Below are 15228 nucleotides of genomic sequence, written 5' to 3'. Positions count from 1 at the left end.
ATTTAATTCCAGATCTAGCCCATAAACATTTCACACTAGGTTATTAACATCTGATGACCACAGAAATGTCTTATGGTGAAGTATGTTCCGTAAAGACAGCTGTAAATAGACTGACATTCACACATATGGCTGCATGGGTAGATCATGGATAGATTATTCAACTGTCTTCAAACGAAAACTCAAAACAATCAGTTCAGCTGCAACACTACGTTTTTGGCAACAGTAACCTGAAACCTTTATTTTTGCACATGCAAACAATAAAGTCTAAAAAGAAAGAAGGAAAGGAAAAAAGAAAGAAAGCTCAGCCTACAAATAGGGGGTATAAAGGCAGTGTGCACACAGTACAGTTGGCAAACATCCTGAAATTTTTATGGGACCCCATGTATGCCAAGTATTGAGAAATGTAATTGCTTCAAAAAATGAAACTTGGAAAGACAGAGCAAAGTTTGCTGTGCTAGCATTCAAAATGAAACAGCGTCTGCAGTTAAAGTAGGAGTCAAAACTTTAATGTAAAAAATAATTAAATAAATAAATAAATAAAAAAATTAAGAATTTCCTTTTTTTAAAGTTAAAGTTGCATTTTGTTATTGTAAAAAATATCCATGATTTATATATATATATATACATATATAATGGTGTGTATTCAAAGTGCACAAACTATTTTATAGTTTGTATTTTATGGTTACACCACTTTTAAAGTCATTAAATAGTAATAATTATTATAATAATAATTATTAAATTGTATTAAAGTTTTTCAAAAATGAACAAAATCAGCCTTTATTATATTTTGTATCGTGTGTATTGAAGACACCTTTTTTATGCTCACTGTACATCACTTGACATTTTGGGAGTTATTATTATTATTACTATTATTATCATTATAGAAAACAGTATAAATGTTTTTCAAAAACAAAACCAACATTAATACAAATATGAAATTCTAATTGCAATTTAAATTTTTACACTTTTTTCTCTTAATATTAATTTGTCATTGAACTGTTCACTGCCGAAACGTTTATTTATTTTAAATACTGATTATATGAAGAAAAAAAAACTATTTAAACTTTGTTACGAAACTGAATTATTCATTACAATGTTTCAAAGACAAACGTATCATTATATTGGTTACATTTTTTTTTTTTTTTTACAATTGCAATATTGAGGTCAAGTGCCATATGTGGCCATTTCCATCACCCTTGGATTTCACAGACCACAGTACTTTCAGTGGTTGGCTGTGCTGAGTGAGTTCCTCACAAAGCAATCTGTTAACTTGAGTTAGACTTGAGAAATACACAATGGGACGCAGTTTTGTTTTGGTTCTCCTACTTCTATTCTCTCAGCATAGAAGAGGTCCAAACTAAATTTTGGTCCATATATCTGCAGTGAATAAAAAGATAAAACAACCGCCATAATAAGTGGATATTATTTTAAGGATGTTCCTTCCTCACAGCTAGCGTAATTCACCCATTTTCTTGACAATACCACAAAGAAAGGAAAGACCAAACATTTACTTTAGCTGTCACATCCAGAGAGGAGCCAGTTAACGCTGGGAAATGCCTGGACTTTTTCTCTGTCGAGGCAATATTAAAATAGCCTTAACACATGGTGCTGCATGGAAAACATGGTAAATAACAGCATTTAACACTTTATTTCACATTATTTTAAAAAGTAAAATTATTATTCATCAACAAATTGGTATTTTATTTAGAAAAGTATCTTTTTATTAGGCAGAATAGTATAAATAAACATAATAAAACAAAACTTTTGCTAACATATGAAACAAAAATTTGACTTTAAGGCTGCAATCCTTTTTAGGCTTGCTTTGGGTTGGGAACAATAAATTCTGCTGTCCACAAACATTTGCACACAGAATTGTCAAACGAATTTTACTTAAATACAAAACAACTCAATTTCTGCTTTAAACAGGAGTCCTGTGCCTCGGACAAAAGCGCATGTATAACTGACCTAAAGTCAATGCCCTTCATCCGAAACCTCTTGAAGAATGGCAATTCTTAAGGCAATTATACAATTATATACACTGTACAAAACTTTACAGACAGAACATTTGACAAACGTTCCATCATCACAAAAAATAAATAAATACACTTAGTGCATTAATTTTTTTTTTAAATTAGAGCATACCAAACTCAGTTTGGTTCTGCACAACGCTTCTCACACTGAGTAAAAGACAGTCCAGCTGCCTTGATTTTTGTTCAATGTTTGTATACGTTTTGTTCAATTTAAATGTTAACACCATAAAATAAACTAAAACAAAGGGCAGCTCTATATGTCCAACAGTGAAATTCACCAATCAGTAAAACACAGGAGGGGTGAGAGGAAGTGTCTATCCACCTGTTGGGCATAATTCAGTTGTCCTTGACTGATTCTGCATGATCAAATTTCAAAGTTCAATTAATCATGCTTGTTTAGGTTTTTCCTACTAGGACTAGACTTTACTAGGACTGTCCAGCATCTCTCCACCGATGTGATTCACTGCATGGTTGTTGGTATTGGAGCATTTTAAGAGTAAGGTACCAGTATTGGACTGATGCCTATTGCCAGGCACAATTTTTTCCTCTTCCCTTGTTGAAATTGCGATCGCATTCGGGATTGCGTCGGGACCCTTGGAATCACCCTATTCTTCACCCCTTTGCAGCGCCTCTGATTTCCAGTAATGATACTTATTTTAAAAAAAACACACAGACAGAGGCCTGAGTCTATTCTTGGTGTTCTAGTGCTGGTACTTAAGAGTTTCAATGGCACAATTGCGAAGTGTTCAAACGTATAATGTGCTCTTAAAAGTAATCTATGCTGAACAAAAATTCAAAAGTCAGTGATCAAAATCAAGTGCTCAGTGGTTCATGGTCACTTTGCAAAATGTGCATAAATATGTTCAGTAGCAAAAATCAATTGCTTATCTTAAAAGTACCAAAATACGTGCCTTCCGCTGCTGGGTCCAGCAGCCATGCATTGGATACACGGACAAAAATCCCATCGCCTTTATTCAGCTGGATGCCTCTGCCCTGCTCCACGCAGTACATGTTGTACGCCGCGATGTTCCACTGCAGCGTGCCGCCGCTTTTTGTAAGAAGAACAGGTGTAATAACAGACTGCGTGTGCTTCTCGTGATAAATGTATTGAAACAACTGTACATTGCTGACATCCTCTTTGCCCGAGTCGTGTTCCTCAGCGTATCGAAAGCAGGTCTTGGCATATACATAGTAGTAGCCAGCTTCATCCACTAGAATTCGTCCGTCATGGTATTTCATCTTCTTCAAATTCAGCCCTTGAAAATCATCCCAGGTGATTATGGTTAATTCATTTCGATCTTCTGCAAAAGCAACACAGTCAAAAAACAAAAAGACTGATATAAATATGGTTATATATTAGATAACTTCCTTTCTCTTTAGTTGTATAAAATTGAATATATTTTTCATGACAACATTAAAGCCAGTCAAAGTCACAAGTCTCTAACATTTCAGGAAATATTTTTTTAATGCCATGTGATTCTGGAATAAACAGCATATGCTTACTGGCTGCAAAGTTAGTCGGCGTCTTGATGGGAAGGTGAGCTGACGGCATGCGCGTGTCCTTTTTTTGTCGAAATCTTTCCTTCTTCTCCTTGCAACCTTTGATTGGATCGGCTATTAAGGTTTCACTGTGCATTTCCTGAGAAAGAACAACCAAACACATTACTGAATGATCTTCACTGTGCAGATTCCTGTGATCATCTAGACTCCAATAAGAAACTAGGAAGGCTGGATGTACAGTAGGAGTTATATACTTTAACTCAACACTATGCACTATACAAAAAAGACTTGCAAGAGACTGGAATGCAGTTGCACTGTCAGGCTACAAATGTGTCATGCTGTTTCCTCTCTACAGTTCCACCTGCTCAGGTATGACTGAAATGTGAGAAAGTATTACGCAAGGCGCAAGGTGTCTTTAAAATAGAGTCAACAATCCAGCTAATCTGGAACACACTGAATTCTTAAATACACTCCCTTCAACTTGAACATGTTGCAAGTATGTCGTCATTTTATGTATGATACCACAAAGAGATTCATAAAAGTGGTAGTAGATTAAGGCTTAGGTAAAAGCTATATTTATGAAATATGAACTAAATATCGAAATGTGATAATATTAGGTTTTTTTTGTCTTAAACTAGCATCGAATAGCAAGCAAACACAATAATTAGGGCTTTCGGGCGCTGAGTTCTGGATGTTGTGTGGTGCTCTGACCTTCTGAAGAATTTTGGTAGACCAAAGATTGCATTTGAGCAACATTACAAAGCCATGACATAACATATATTTAAACACTTTTTTTTCCTCTGACATAAGTTGCCCTAGGTTAATGATAAAAACAGTACACTTCTCAAGACCTGGCGAAGCAAGCTGTCAGGGAAAAAAAAACCTTCAAAAAGATCATAAATAGAAATTTGATATAGCATTAAAACCATAATACAACGACAAGCCCTCATAACATAAACAAAGAAGGAAATACTTTTTTTAATTCCTGTGTGAACTAAATTCAACACACTTTATCTCTCCTCTGATCTCTTTTCACAGATTCTGATATTGAGACAAATCTATTTCTTTACCACAGCCGAATGACTTTTCCAAATCCTATAATTACACTCTATGAGCACAGCACAAATGAGCACAGGAGAACTGCATTCACACGGACCATAGTATAGATTTGTAATTATTGAGCCAGTAACCATCAGACATGGCTAAATATCCAAACAAAGCTCCTGACAAGGAACAGTTCCAGGGACTTAACCGACTACATCATCACGCTTAAGGAAATGCTGTACAGCAGCTGTGGTATTGTGGCATGTTTATTCTTGTCTTTAAACAAAATATGTGAAAATACCAATGCAGAGCTCATGTTTAACAATCGGACATTGGTACAATTAATGCAAGAAGCACATTCTGCTTGTCCAATAAACACTACTGGCAGACCACTGGCGGGATACATGTGTCAGAATGTCCTTGTTTGTACTAACAGAAGGAAATGCCTTGTTAATGTTACATGAAATGTTAATAATGCTAAGAATGATTGAATGAATGAAATTAGTCTCAGTTTTTTGGCATACCATGATAATCCAACATGCATTTCTTTCATAAGACTCCTAAACGCAAATTGTGTTGTGTAAAATGAGGAAAAGAACTGCAAACAGCAAGAAACTGCAACCTGATGCTGTTTCTGCAACTGAGCCAAGATGCACAAACATGAAAAACACAGCCTCGTCTTTTGAAGTTTATTAGCTCACCTCATTAGGACTCTGCTGGGCTGAGGTAAGGTCGACCTGTAAAAACACAACAAACACAGTTCAGTTACACCACTGCATCCAGCAGGTACCACTGCACACTGCATGCTTTTAATGAACTAATGGGAAAGCAGGCTTACTTTCGTTAAGAAGATAAACTCCGCTTAACATGCTCAGAGAACAAAAGTGATGTAAGATGTGCATTTAAATCCAATACGATAAGAACTATTACGTTTACTATTACTATTAGCAAGGTAAAACATCCTGGTTATTCTCTTCAGACATGTCCTGACCAATGCACTCCTTCAGCATGGGTGATAAAACAGAATAATTATTATGTTATTATTATTATAATGTTCATATTACATACTATAAGCAGCACAACAGATCCACTTCTGCTGCCGCAGAATGCTGCAAAATGGAACGGTTGCCATTCATAAAATTCTACAAAAACTATTGCTTTCGTTTATTGCATATTTTGACAATCTTTTTTACTAATAAGAGTCTAAGATCTCACATTTTACCATGGTAAAATCTATTCCCCAGAATTACATAGATATAACCTCAAAATAAGTGCAGAAATTGCAAAAACACATTTCCATTTGGGTCTAATGAAGGAGGAGGATCACCGAGGTTTTGTCTTCGTCCAGTATCTTCAAGCACAAATAAGTTTTTTCTGCTATCACTACATCAGACATATTTTCTGAAATGATATAAACTGTTCTCACAGAGGCTATTTAAAGCAGTAGAACTAGGGCGCCAACACCTATCTGAAACTATGAATAGTGCAGGTGCTCAGTTACAAGGTAATATGATATACTGCAAAATCCGAAAATCTCTGTTACCACAAGTAAAACCTGATGGAATGCTGAAAGACCGAATGAGAAAGACACGTAGTGTGTGATGTTATTCTGCTTTCCTCTGATGCACTGAACTGGATTTGAAATACATGCGCTATAAAAGGAATGAGAAGGATTTTTTTTCAAAAGCATTTCATTATCATATATGGTTGGGTTATGTTGAGGATTGTCTCTGCATCCATTTCTGGGGATGCCATGAATCATGAGCCAAACACAACTGACATTTATCTTTTTCCCTTTCTTGCATCTGTTTCTTTGGCCCTCCACCAACACACGTGACATACACTGCTGCGTTTTAGCCAAAGTTTCATATTCTCCACAGCATTCAAACTACAGGAGAGAAATCTGGGCATGACAACATGTGAGAGCTGATTCTCAGCATCCCATTCACTGCAGCTCCGCCAAACACTTAAGTATCAGACCACCAAATGAGCAAATGAAGTCAGAGGAAATGTTTTGGACAATCAGGGTGAAAGGGCAAACTTGACATGCCCAGAAAAAACAACCTTGCAAAAGGGGGGAAAAACAATTTTAATTTATTGCAATTTCTGAATTTAGTAAATTATGTTCAATATTATTAAAAAGCATTTTATGATGCAGCTAGAAAGTTGGTTCAGAGTGAAATCTACAAAAAGTAGAACCTTTGACCACTTTTATAGCTCTGCTGACTTTAATACTATTCCAGTATACTCAAAAAAGATTTAACAGGCATGTCCAACCTTTTGATGGACACTCTATGCCTTTCTATCCCTTGTGGGAGACCCTCATAAACAGAGTAGTGACTGTTTTCTCCATATTTTTGGAAAGCGCAGAAAAAGGAAACCAGTGCTGGAGCAACAACACTGCCAAAAACCAACATTTCCTGCATCAGCAGGATTATAAGGTTTTTCCCTGAACAAAACTTGTGTGCCAAAACTATTTAAACATTTAATAACCATCATATTGAACGACATTAACGTGTGCTTGTGAATCAATCAATTTGAGATCTACACATAAAACACAATTGTCTCGCATTAATATATTTGTTAGGTGGTATTAGTAGCAGTAAAGAAAAACACTTTTAACAAGTTAACGACAATATTCCCTGTCGCCTGAGATTCAGATCACTACTAAATATACTTTTTTTTTTTAAATAAACCAGTTCAACCAAACTGAATCAAATTGGAACGACGTTTAAATTATTCGTTCATATCAAAAAGATCTGTTGAAGATGCTTTATGGATATTTTTTTTATTTTATTATTAGTATTATTTTATTCAAACATTTATTGTAATAGGCTTGTAAAGTATATAAACAATTGTTTTGGAAGCTACGTTCAAAACACGCGGCACAAAAAGCACTGAGTGGGCACGAGACGCTTCTTTTCGAACGCGCGCTCCTTCTGATGTTCAAACGCGGCGCGCCTCGCATCCTCTAAACGCTCCTGCAACGCTTGACATTCAGAGTTCAGAGCAGGTTAAACGAAAGCAGGCCTCAAAACTGCATCTAAGATAAGATTCATGCATCTAAATTGTGAGAATGCTTTTAAAAAGTGATGTAATGAAAGAGTTTAAGAAATGTTTTCTTAAAAAATGCTTCCTTTAGAGTTCCTTACCTCTCGCAGATAACCGGTTAAGTGCAACAAAATCGCCACACTCGACGCGACCTGCAGCAGTCCCATGACAGCGAGCGTGAAGAATATGAGCGCTCTGTGAGTGGAGCCCGTGTGCGGAGCGCGCGCAGGAGCCTCTTCCATATCGATATGACTCCGCAGGTACGCGCGATAATCATTAGCTGCCATGAGCGCTCGATCGCGGCACAGATCCTCTCTCAGTGGGAGGACTCGACAAATGATCAACGATTCATATAAACATGTGGGTGGGCAATGCCTTTGGTTTCGCAGACAGCCAATCAGATAATAGACACAGATGATCTCGCCTTTTCATGTTTCCTTTTTTTCTGTTCTTCTCTTCACTTCTTTTTGCCTGAGTTCAGGCGAGAGCAGGTTGCTGTTGTCATACTGCTATCTAAAGCGATTACCATATGAGGACTACACTAACTTGGAGATGCATGTGGGCTTTACTTTCTACTTGTGTTTTAAATAAATCAAGGTATTTGTTATTATTAATCTTTCCTCGCCATAAAGTACCACACAAACCGCAATAAGATTAAACTGACAACTTCCTAAAACCAGTTTGATTAACATGACAAGTGCATAATAATAAACCACTTGTACTTTAAACCCACTGTAATGGGACTGTGTTGATAATTTCTAGAAGTGATGTAATATCGTTGGCTCATTTCTGTTGTAATACTGACACCACACAAGACGGTGGCTGTGCTCAGTCTCGTGCTACCTAACTAGACAACAGTTATTTGTGTTATACCTAGTGATCTGCCTACCAAGTCAATCATTTTAGGCATAAAATCTAGTGAGCTGCCTAGGTAGATGAGTTGTCTACATAGACGCCATTAATACCTAGTCAGCTGCCTACCTAGACTGCATTTTTGATAAAACTCATAGGGAACTGCCTACACAAGACAACATGTGCTCATGTGCAACCTAACTATACAGTATTTATGGGTGTTAAAACTAGTGATCTGCCTATCTAGTCAATCATTTTACCTAGACAGTAAGGGTATTGAAGTAGACACTAGTTTTGGGAATTTTGCCTAGTGAATGCCTCTCCTAGACAACCATTTGTGGGTATCATATTTAGTGAGCAGCCTATGTAAACACTAGTTTTGAACATCATATTGAGCTGCCTACCTAGACATCATGTTTTGGGCACCATGCAAAGTGAGCTACAGTATGCTGATAGCACACGTATATTAAATAGATGTATATCTGACATCTGCATTTACATCTGCAAGACATTTTTTGGAGTGTTTGGTCATCTGCAATACATCTATAGGACGTTTCCTATCAGATGTCAAATAGATGTTTAGAAGATGTCTATAAGATGTTTATGACTTAGAGTGTATGTAAAACGGACATCTTAAAGTCGTCTGTCAGATGTTTGTATTCAGCAGATGCTTTCCAGATCAAGCAATCTTTAACAGACATCTTGCCGAAATCCTTTGTGCTATCTGGATAGGCATTGGGTTTATGGACAATGTCTACTGACCTACCTTCCTTCACAACATTTTTGGGAAACATGCCTAGTGAGCATTTTTGGATGTCATAGGTAATTGAGCCACTCAGGTAGAGAGAAAATAAACAAAACAGCTGCCTACGCATTTCAAACATTCTGTCTAAGAAGGCAGCTCACTAACCTTTCAGACACCAGTGAAAAGTTTATTAATGCTGCTAAAACAGATGTTTATGCTCCTACACAATCTATACCGTATTGAACAGCTTACACAGAATTCGACATTAACAGTCCAAAAACAGATTTTCCGAATAACGCCCACTTTTCAGATCAGCATCCATGATATTCTTTAAGAAAATCAATGAGTCACTGAGTGTTTATCTGAACTTATAAACACTGAAATTCCTCTTTTTATTGCCAAGCTGAAGCGATGCTAAAAAGTACAGAGCTCCGTAACCGATTGTGCCTTTTGTTGTTCAAGCAATTACAAATCCCAGCAGAAAAACCTGTTTTAAAAAACTGTTATTTTAGGCAGCTTCAAGAGAAAATGCAAGTTGAATTGCTGAACGTCAACAGAGTTCATGTGCTTGGCTTTCCCCCGTTCATCCAGCCTCCAGCTCTGAAACTTGTAATGCCCCAGCAGTCTATCAGCGTTTTTTCAGAACCACATTTATTACTCTGATTGGAGATAGCACCACGCTGGAGTTTGTGTGACTTCTGCGTAACTTGTGTCCACTCGCAGTGTTCTGGCAATGAGCGTTCCTGTGGATGACGATCGGGTCACCTGCATTCCCCTTCCGAAATTACAAGGCCAGACAAGCTCGAACACACTCTATAACCTTATGAACTTTGCTGCCCTAGTGGGGGCCGCTATCCCACCGCACGCCACGTTCACTCAAGAGTCATTAATATACCGTGAGAACCCTCGTTTTGCCGTGGGTTTCTCGTGCCTTCAGCTATTTTCCACAGACGCTGCGGCAGGAAGGATTGGGTGGTATTTATACCCTTTTGTTTTGCCATGTGAGCTGTTCTTGCCCAAGCCAGAAGGTAGTTGAATACGCCGAACCAAGCACTCCATCAGAATATGACAAACGGCCAAAACCAGTCAGTGTTGAGAGCAAAGCAGTTGAAACCACTGGCAGGCACTTTCCTCAGTGCTGAGCAGGCCCCGGGAGCATATTATTAGCTCTCCTGTAAGCGTGGTACTGTTCACACAGGATGAGCGAGAGCACCAAGCCAGAATCCTTCCCATTTTTTGCAGACTGTGGAGTCACCGTGAGGATGTTTTTTTCTGGCTGCAGACTCCATGTGGCTACGTTAAGTGTCTCAGGCCGACCACTTTCTTTGCATAAACTTCACAATATTTCAGCACTCAAGCAGAGGCAGGAAGTTCAGTCTGAAATATTGGCATCACCGCAGAGGCTCACTCTTGGGATTTTGTATCCCATGGAAATTTCATTGTCCTTTTAGCCTGAGGGATTACATATTCATAGCTCTTAATAAGACAGAAACAGCGTTGCGGTCATTGCTCATATTAATCAATGATCAGTGTCAGAGCTGCATACGCACAGGATTAAGAAGCCGCCACGTTCCAGACTTCAGAAATGGGACATGAAAGATTGCAGTGTTGTCCTTTCCTTTCTCCGCCACATCCTGTGTGGTAAGTCATCCCAGAGAACACAAAGAACACCCGCCTCTTGCTCTTTTCTCCTTCCTCGCTCTCTCTTTTATACTCCATAACAGAAGAGGTCTTGAAAAGGGCACTTAAGCTCTGCTCTATGTCAGAACTGCAATCTGCGCAGTTTATACCTGGTCTAATGAAGATTATTCCAAAAAAAACAACATGGTGATGGTGACCGATAAGTTGGCAGGCCCACATGTGCCTTCGATACACACAAACTTGGCAAGAGCTCCAAAACACATGGCATGCTGCTTTCTAATTGTCTGGTGTAGTGCAGGATTCACTGGTTTAGTCTGTCAGGGAAATAAAAGTCATGTTTACAAGTCTCTATGCGACTATAATAAGGGATGTCAAGTCTTAAAAAGATACTCAAAACAGTTTCTCTTGGAGACTGGTCCCCTTACATGTCAGTCAGATGGCCACTTTCTAAGTAGGCAGTTATTGGCCATACTAAGTGCAAAGTGGACTAGACTTTATGATGTTTATAAAAAAATTGTGGCTACATGAAGACACGGGGGAATGTGGTTTTGACTGAGCACTGATTTGAAAACATCACTTGCAAAATAAATGTGCCAAAAATATTCAGGCTTAATACATATATTCAGTTTCACTTTAAGAGTAGTTTCACTAGTTGGAATACAATACAGATGATTACAGCATGTGTCAATGGATTGACAGACAAAGACTGTTGTCATGCCAGAGAAATCACTCTAACGTATGCTCAGTCTAGGGAATATATTCTCTAATTGCTTCTAGTATTTCTAGAAACTGTTATGAATCTTGTGCCAGCATATGCTGTGATCAGGTTTACCAATCTGAAGGAGAGCAATGGCCAGCATAAACTCTTATTTTGATATGTGATCTATTGTTATGGTTAGAAGGCAGCTTATAAAAATGCTTGGCTTTAATACAGTAGAGTATTCACAAATCTGGCTGGGGTCAAAGTCTGAATTATATTTTCAGTGAACATTCTGAGAAAACCCAATTTTTTTTTGATCATTTGGGAAAAATAAATAGACTATAACAAACAGCTGGAAAGAAAATGTTTTGATAGCCTGTTCCATAATGCAATCTTGATTGTATCAGATATCACATACTTACTTGGTTCCAAAACCTAGTGAACTGGCAACAGAAGCAGCATTTTAGGCATCATTGACATGCTTCGATGCTAAAGCCCAAAGTAAACATTCAATGTTCACCGTTTGTGTGACGTAGGTTTCAACATCAGCACAGTCTGCTAATGTCCACTGTCCACATACATCCCAATTTTGTATCCACAAAGATAAAAAAAGAAAGGTCCATGAGATAGAGTACTACTATAAACAATATTTGTGTGATGCACACAGATTCCCAAATTAGTGATTTGTGAGGTTTCAAAGATGGTCAAGATGCTGACTAGGAAGCAGCTGCCTATGTAGGCAGTAGACAGCGAGGCAGCACAATAGGTTTTAGTACAGCGCTAATATAATTCAGGTGGTTATTACTGTATCACTATGGGGTGATGATTTTAAGATGAACATTGTGGAATAAGGCAGTGGTAGACCATTTCAGCTAAACCATCAGTTAGAGGCTGCCCAGTCTCTCATTATCCCAAGATAAATTGTAACTGGCTCCTTAGAGAGTGCACAGCCGCATCCACGACTCCTGTCAAGACCGAAACATGCTGCATGTCACCAGTTTAGCACTGCCTCCCTGCCTCTTCCTGCACTCCCCACAAACAGCTTCCTGCTTGTTTTTCCGTTAGTTAAGGCCTTATTCGAGTAGCCACAGCGCTGCCCATTTTAAGCCACTGACAGTTTTTCCCAGCCTGCATCTCTAGAGCTTTCCAGTTGGCAAAGATTTCCTGCCCTACTGACCAAGGTATTGCTACTGTGAAGATGGTACAACTTGTGGCTGCAGCAGAATGTGCCACTAGTTATTTACTCGAATTGTTGAAGACATGATTAATAGATGGTGATTAACACCTCATTCATTAGAAAATCCCCCGAAACGAATCTGTACCATTACCATGTCAACATGGAGGTGCTTGTCCTTTGGTATCATGCCTGGGACGGCTACAGGAAAGTTGATGTCATGGAAGGGCATAGCCGATTGTTTTTTATATTATGGCATGTCTGAGTCAGGAATGACTTGGTCAGGAAACAGGAAGCAGCAAGTTCAAAGCAATGATATTATCATATGTCAGGCTGATGTAAGTCCGGTGTGTACAGCAACTCTAGGTTTGCCTCATCTCACTTACATGGGATTAATGTGTTTTCAGTCACTTGGATAAACACATGTCCAACCATAGTAAACATTGAAGTCTCTCCACAGCAGCAAGGGGTCACTTTCTCATGTAAACCCCAGTAAACACTGAAATTTTGAAATGACTCAGCTGCTCCTCAAGTGAATGAGGGGTCTTGAAAACCTCTTGAAGCTGATGCTCTCCCACCATGGGATGATTCCATGGTAAACAGGGCCAACCTCACTAGCTCAGGGCTGTGGGAGAGCCCTGTACCACCCACCCGAGAGTTCAGTTTCAGCCCACAAACACAACAGAAACCTCTGCCATGTGCGCCGTCGTGTTGTCTGAGACGTCCTGGTTACAGTCACTCGATACTCCTTACTTTGAGGTGAAACAATGGCCTGTGGTCACAAATGGAAATTAACTGCTAATAGATTCAGAGAAATTGGCACGGGTGTTAGCTTACAGCCATCCTGCCGAGTCACTGACTCTTGCCTGCTCCTTTCATGAAAGGTGCTGGGTGACGACCATAGTGTGACGGTCAAATGTCATCTGGTTCATGTTCTGAAAGGTCGAAACAAATAGGGTGGTTTTAGGAATCTTCAAGATGTTGCTAGCTATCTTTCCCACCAACCTTTAACTAATATAAAGGACGACACTGCTCTGGCGTGACCTTATTGAACTGTGGCAGCTATTGTATTTATGTCAAAATAAAATGAGAAATAGCTTTTATGAGTGTTTATACCCTTTATGAATAGAGGAAATGAATCTGAAAGACTTTTTACACCCAGCTGTCGTCAGAATTTCGGCGATAAATCACGGCAGCTTGTCTATCGCATTGGACTGAGTGCTAATTATTGTGAGTCAGTCCATAACCAAATGTGATTTGTTATAATCCATTAAGAAAACATACAACTGGCGCTGAACGAGTTCCAACCATATGTGGTGAAGCAACATATTATTTTGAACAAAACATTAATTAAGTCTCTTTTATTGAAGACACAAAATAAAAAGCAGTGAGAATGAGGTAGGTGGATATTATTTACTGTATATTCCTCCACAATGGATTCACCCAGCAACACAGTCGTTGTGTTAGGGTTGGGAAGGAAGTGATATCATAGCCTGAATCATGGCAGAACCAAAGGGGGGATTCACATCTAAGACTAAGCCTGTCTGATGTCAGACCACACCAGTTGGGACGTGAGACCAACCTAATAAAGTCAATTGGTCTCTGCTTGTGTTGGCTAAAGGCTGCTGAGAGCCACCTTTTGTAATGGTGCGATTGTTGGGTGTGGATGACGGCACAGAGGGCTTTCATCAGTACGTTAATGGGCGATTCCTTAAATCTATTGTAAGACTTGCTGCCATTTGAAATTATTTTGCCAGCATGTCATTACAAAACCTGAAATTACTGTGAACCTCATCACTGTATAATAAACACCAAATCTGTTGTTCCAGCTCTTGAGAATAGCAAATTTTTTTCAGATTTAGTTACAGTAAGGAGTGGCTGTAAAAAAAAAAAAATTCCTTGACAGCTTTTGCCCAAAGGGATATTATCATATGTTTTTGTTTTCCTCTAGAGGCCAGCTTATAATGTGAGTAAAGTGTTTTTCTGAGTTGTTCCTGACCTTTTTCCTCCTTCTCACTGACCCCAAGAATGAAATGGTCCATTTTTGCAGCTACTACGCTTATGCCCTTGAAACACAACTCTACTTGTCTAAGTTGCGACCCGTGAGTTTGAAAAACTGATCTGCACAATAAGCTGCTTAAACTGATGAGATCAAGATCTGACAGATTTTTTTACACATTGGGGTCATTTACAAAGAACACTTTTTTGCATTCCATTGAGCAGCGTTTCCATTTTTTCCAAATAAATGTGCTAAATTGGCTGATTATCACTCTATATTCTCATGGATTTTTCTGCATCTCAAGCATGACACCTTTCTTTTTTTTTCAATGGATATATTTTTCATCATAAGTACATTTGTCTAACATGTTTTAAATGTTCAGAGAAGGATTTATCCATTTGATCTTTCTCATGAAAATCTCATTATGAAATAAATGTTTTCCCCTGGTTCACACTGGCCACAATTATTGGCACCCACTTACTGCAACTTCCT

General features: G+C 38.5%; 1 protein-coding gene across 2 annotated transcripts; it reads right to left on the bottom strand.

The window, feature by feature from the left end:
- Positions 1-1698: 1698 nt before the first annotated feature.
- On the bottom strand, positions 1699-7972 carry tnfsf11 (TNF superfamily member 11). 2 transcript variants are annotated; one of them, XM_059561541.1, is made up of 4 exons: positions 7727-7972; positions 5276-5311; positions 3534-3669; positions 1699-3331 (listed from the first exon to the last, which is right to left on the bottom strand). In XM_059561541.1, the coding sequence occupies exons 1-4, from the start codon at positions 7910-7912 to the stop codon at positions 2907-2909; spliced, it is 783 nt and encodes a 260-aa protein (XP_059417524.1). In that variant the 5' UTR covers positions 7913-7972; the 3' UTR covers positions 1699-2906. The 2 variants fall into 2 exon arrangements, with proteins under 2 accessions (XP_059417524.1, XP_059417525.1); XM_059561542.1 differs by having other exon boundaries at positions 1699-3286.
- Between the last annotated feature and the right edge of the window lie 7256 nt (positions 7973-15228).

Source organism: Carassius carassius, chromosome 11 (genome assembly GCF_963082965.1).
Source record: "Carassius carassius chromosome 11, fCarCar2.1, whole genome shotgun sequence".
In the NCBI taxonomy this organism is placed as follows: Eukaryota; Metazoa; Chordata; class Actinopteri; order Cypriniformes; family Cyprinidae; genus Carassius; species Carassius carassius.
The sequence above is the reverse complement of the archived record's forward strand: the minus strand, read 5'-3'. Positions and strand labels throughout refer to the sequence as shown.

Bases quoted from the DNA above. Each gene is read 5' to 3' on its own strand.
- tnfsf11 (XM_059561541.1), bottom strand. From the start codon at position 7,912: ATGGCAGCTAATGATTATCGCGCGTACCTGCGGAGTCATATCGATATG. The intron at 3,670-5,275 runs GTGAGCTAATAA...GTTCTTTCTCAG, and splicing joins CCCAGCAGAGTCCTAATGAG to GAAATGCACAGTGAAACCTT. The intron at 3,332-3,533 runs GTAAGCATATGC...TTGCTTTTGCAG, and splicing joins GCCGACTAACTTTGCAGCCA to AAGATCGAAATGAATTAACC.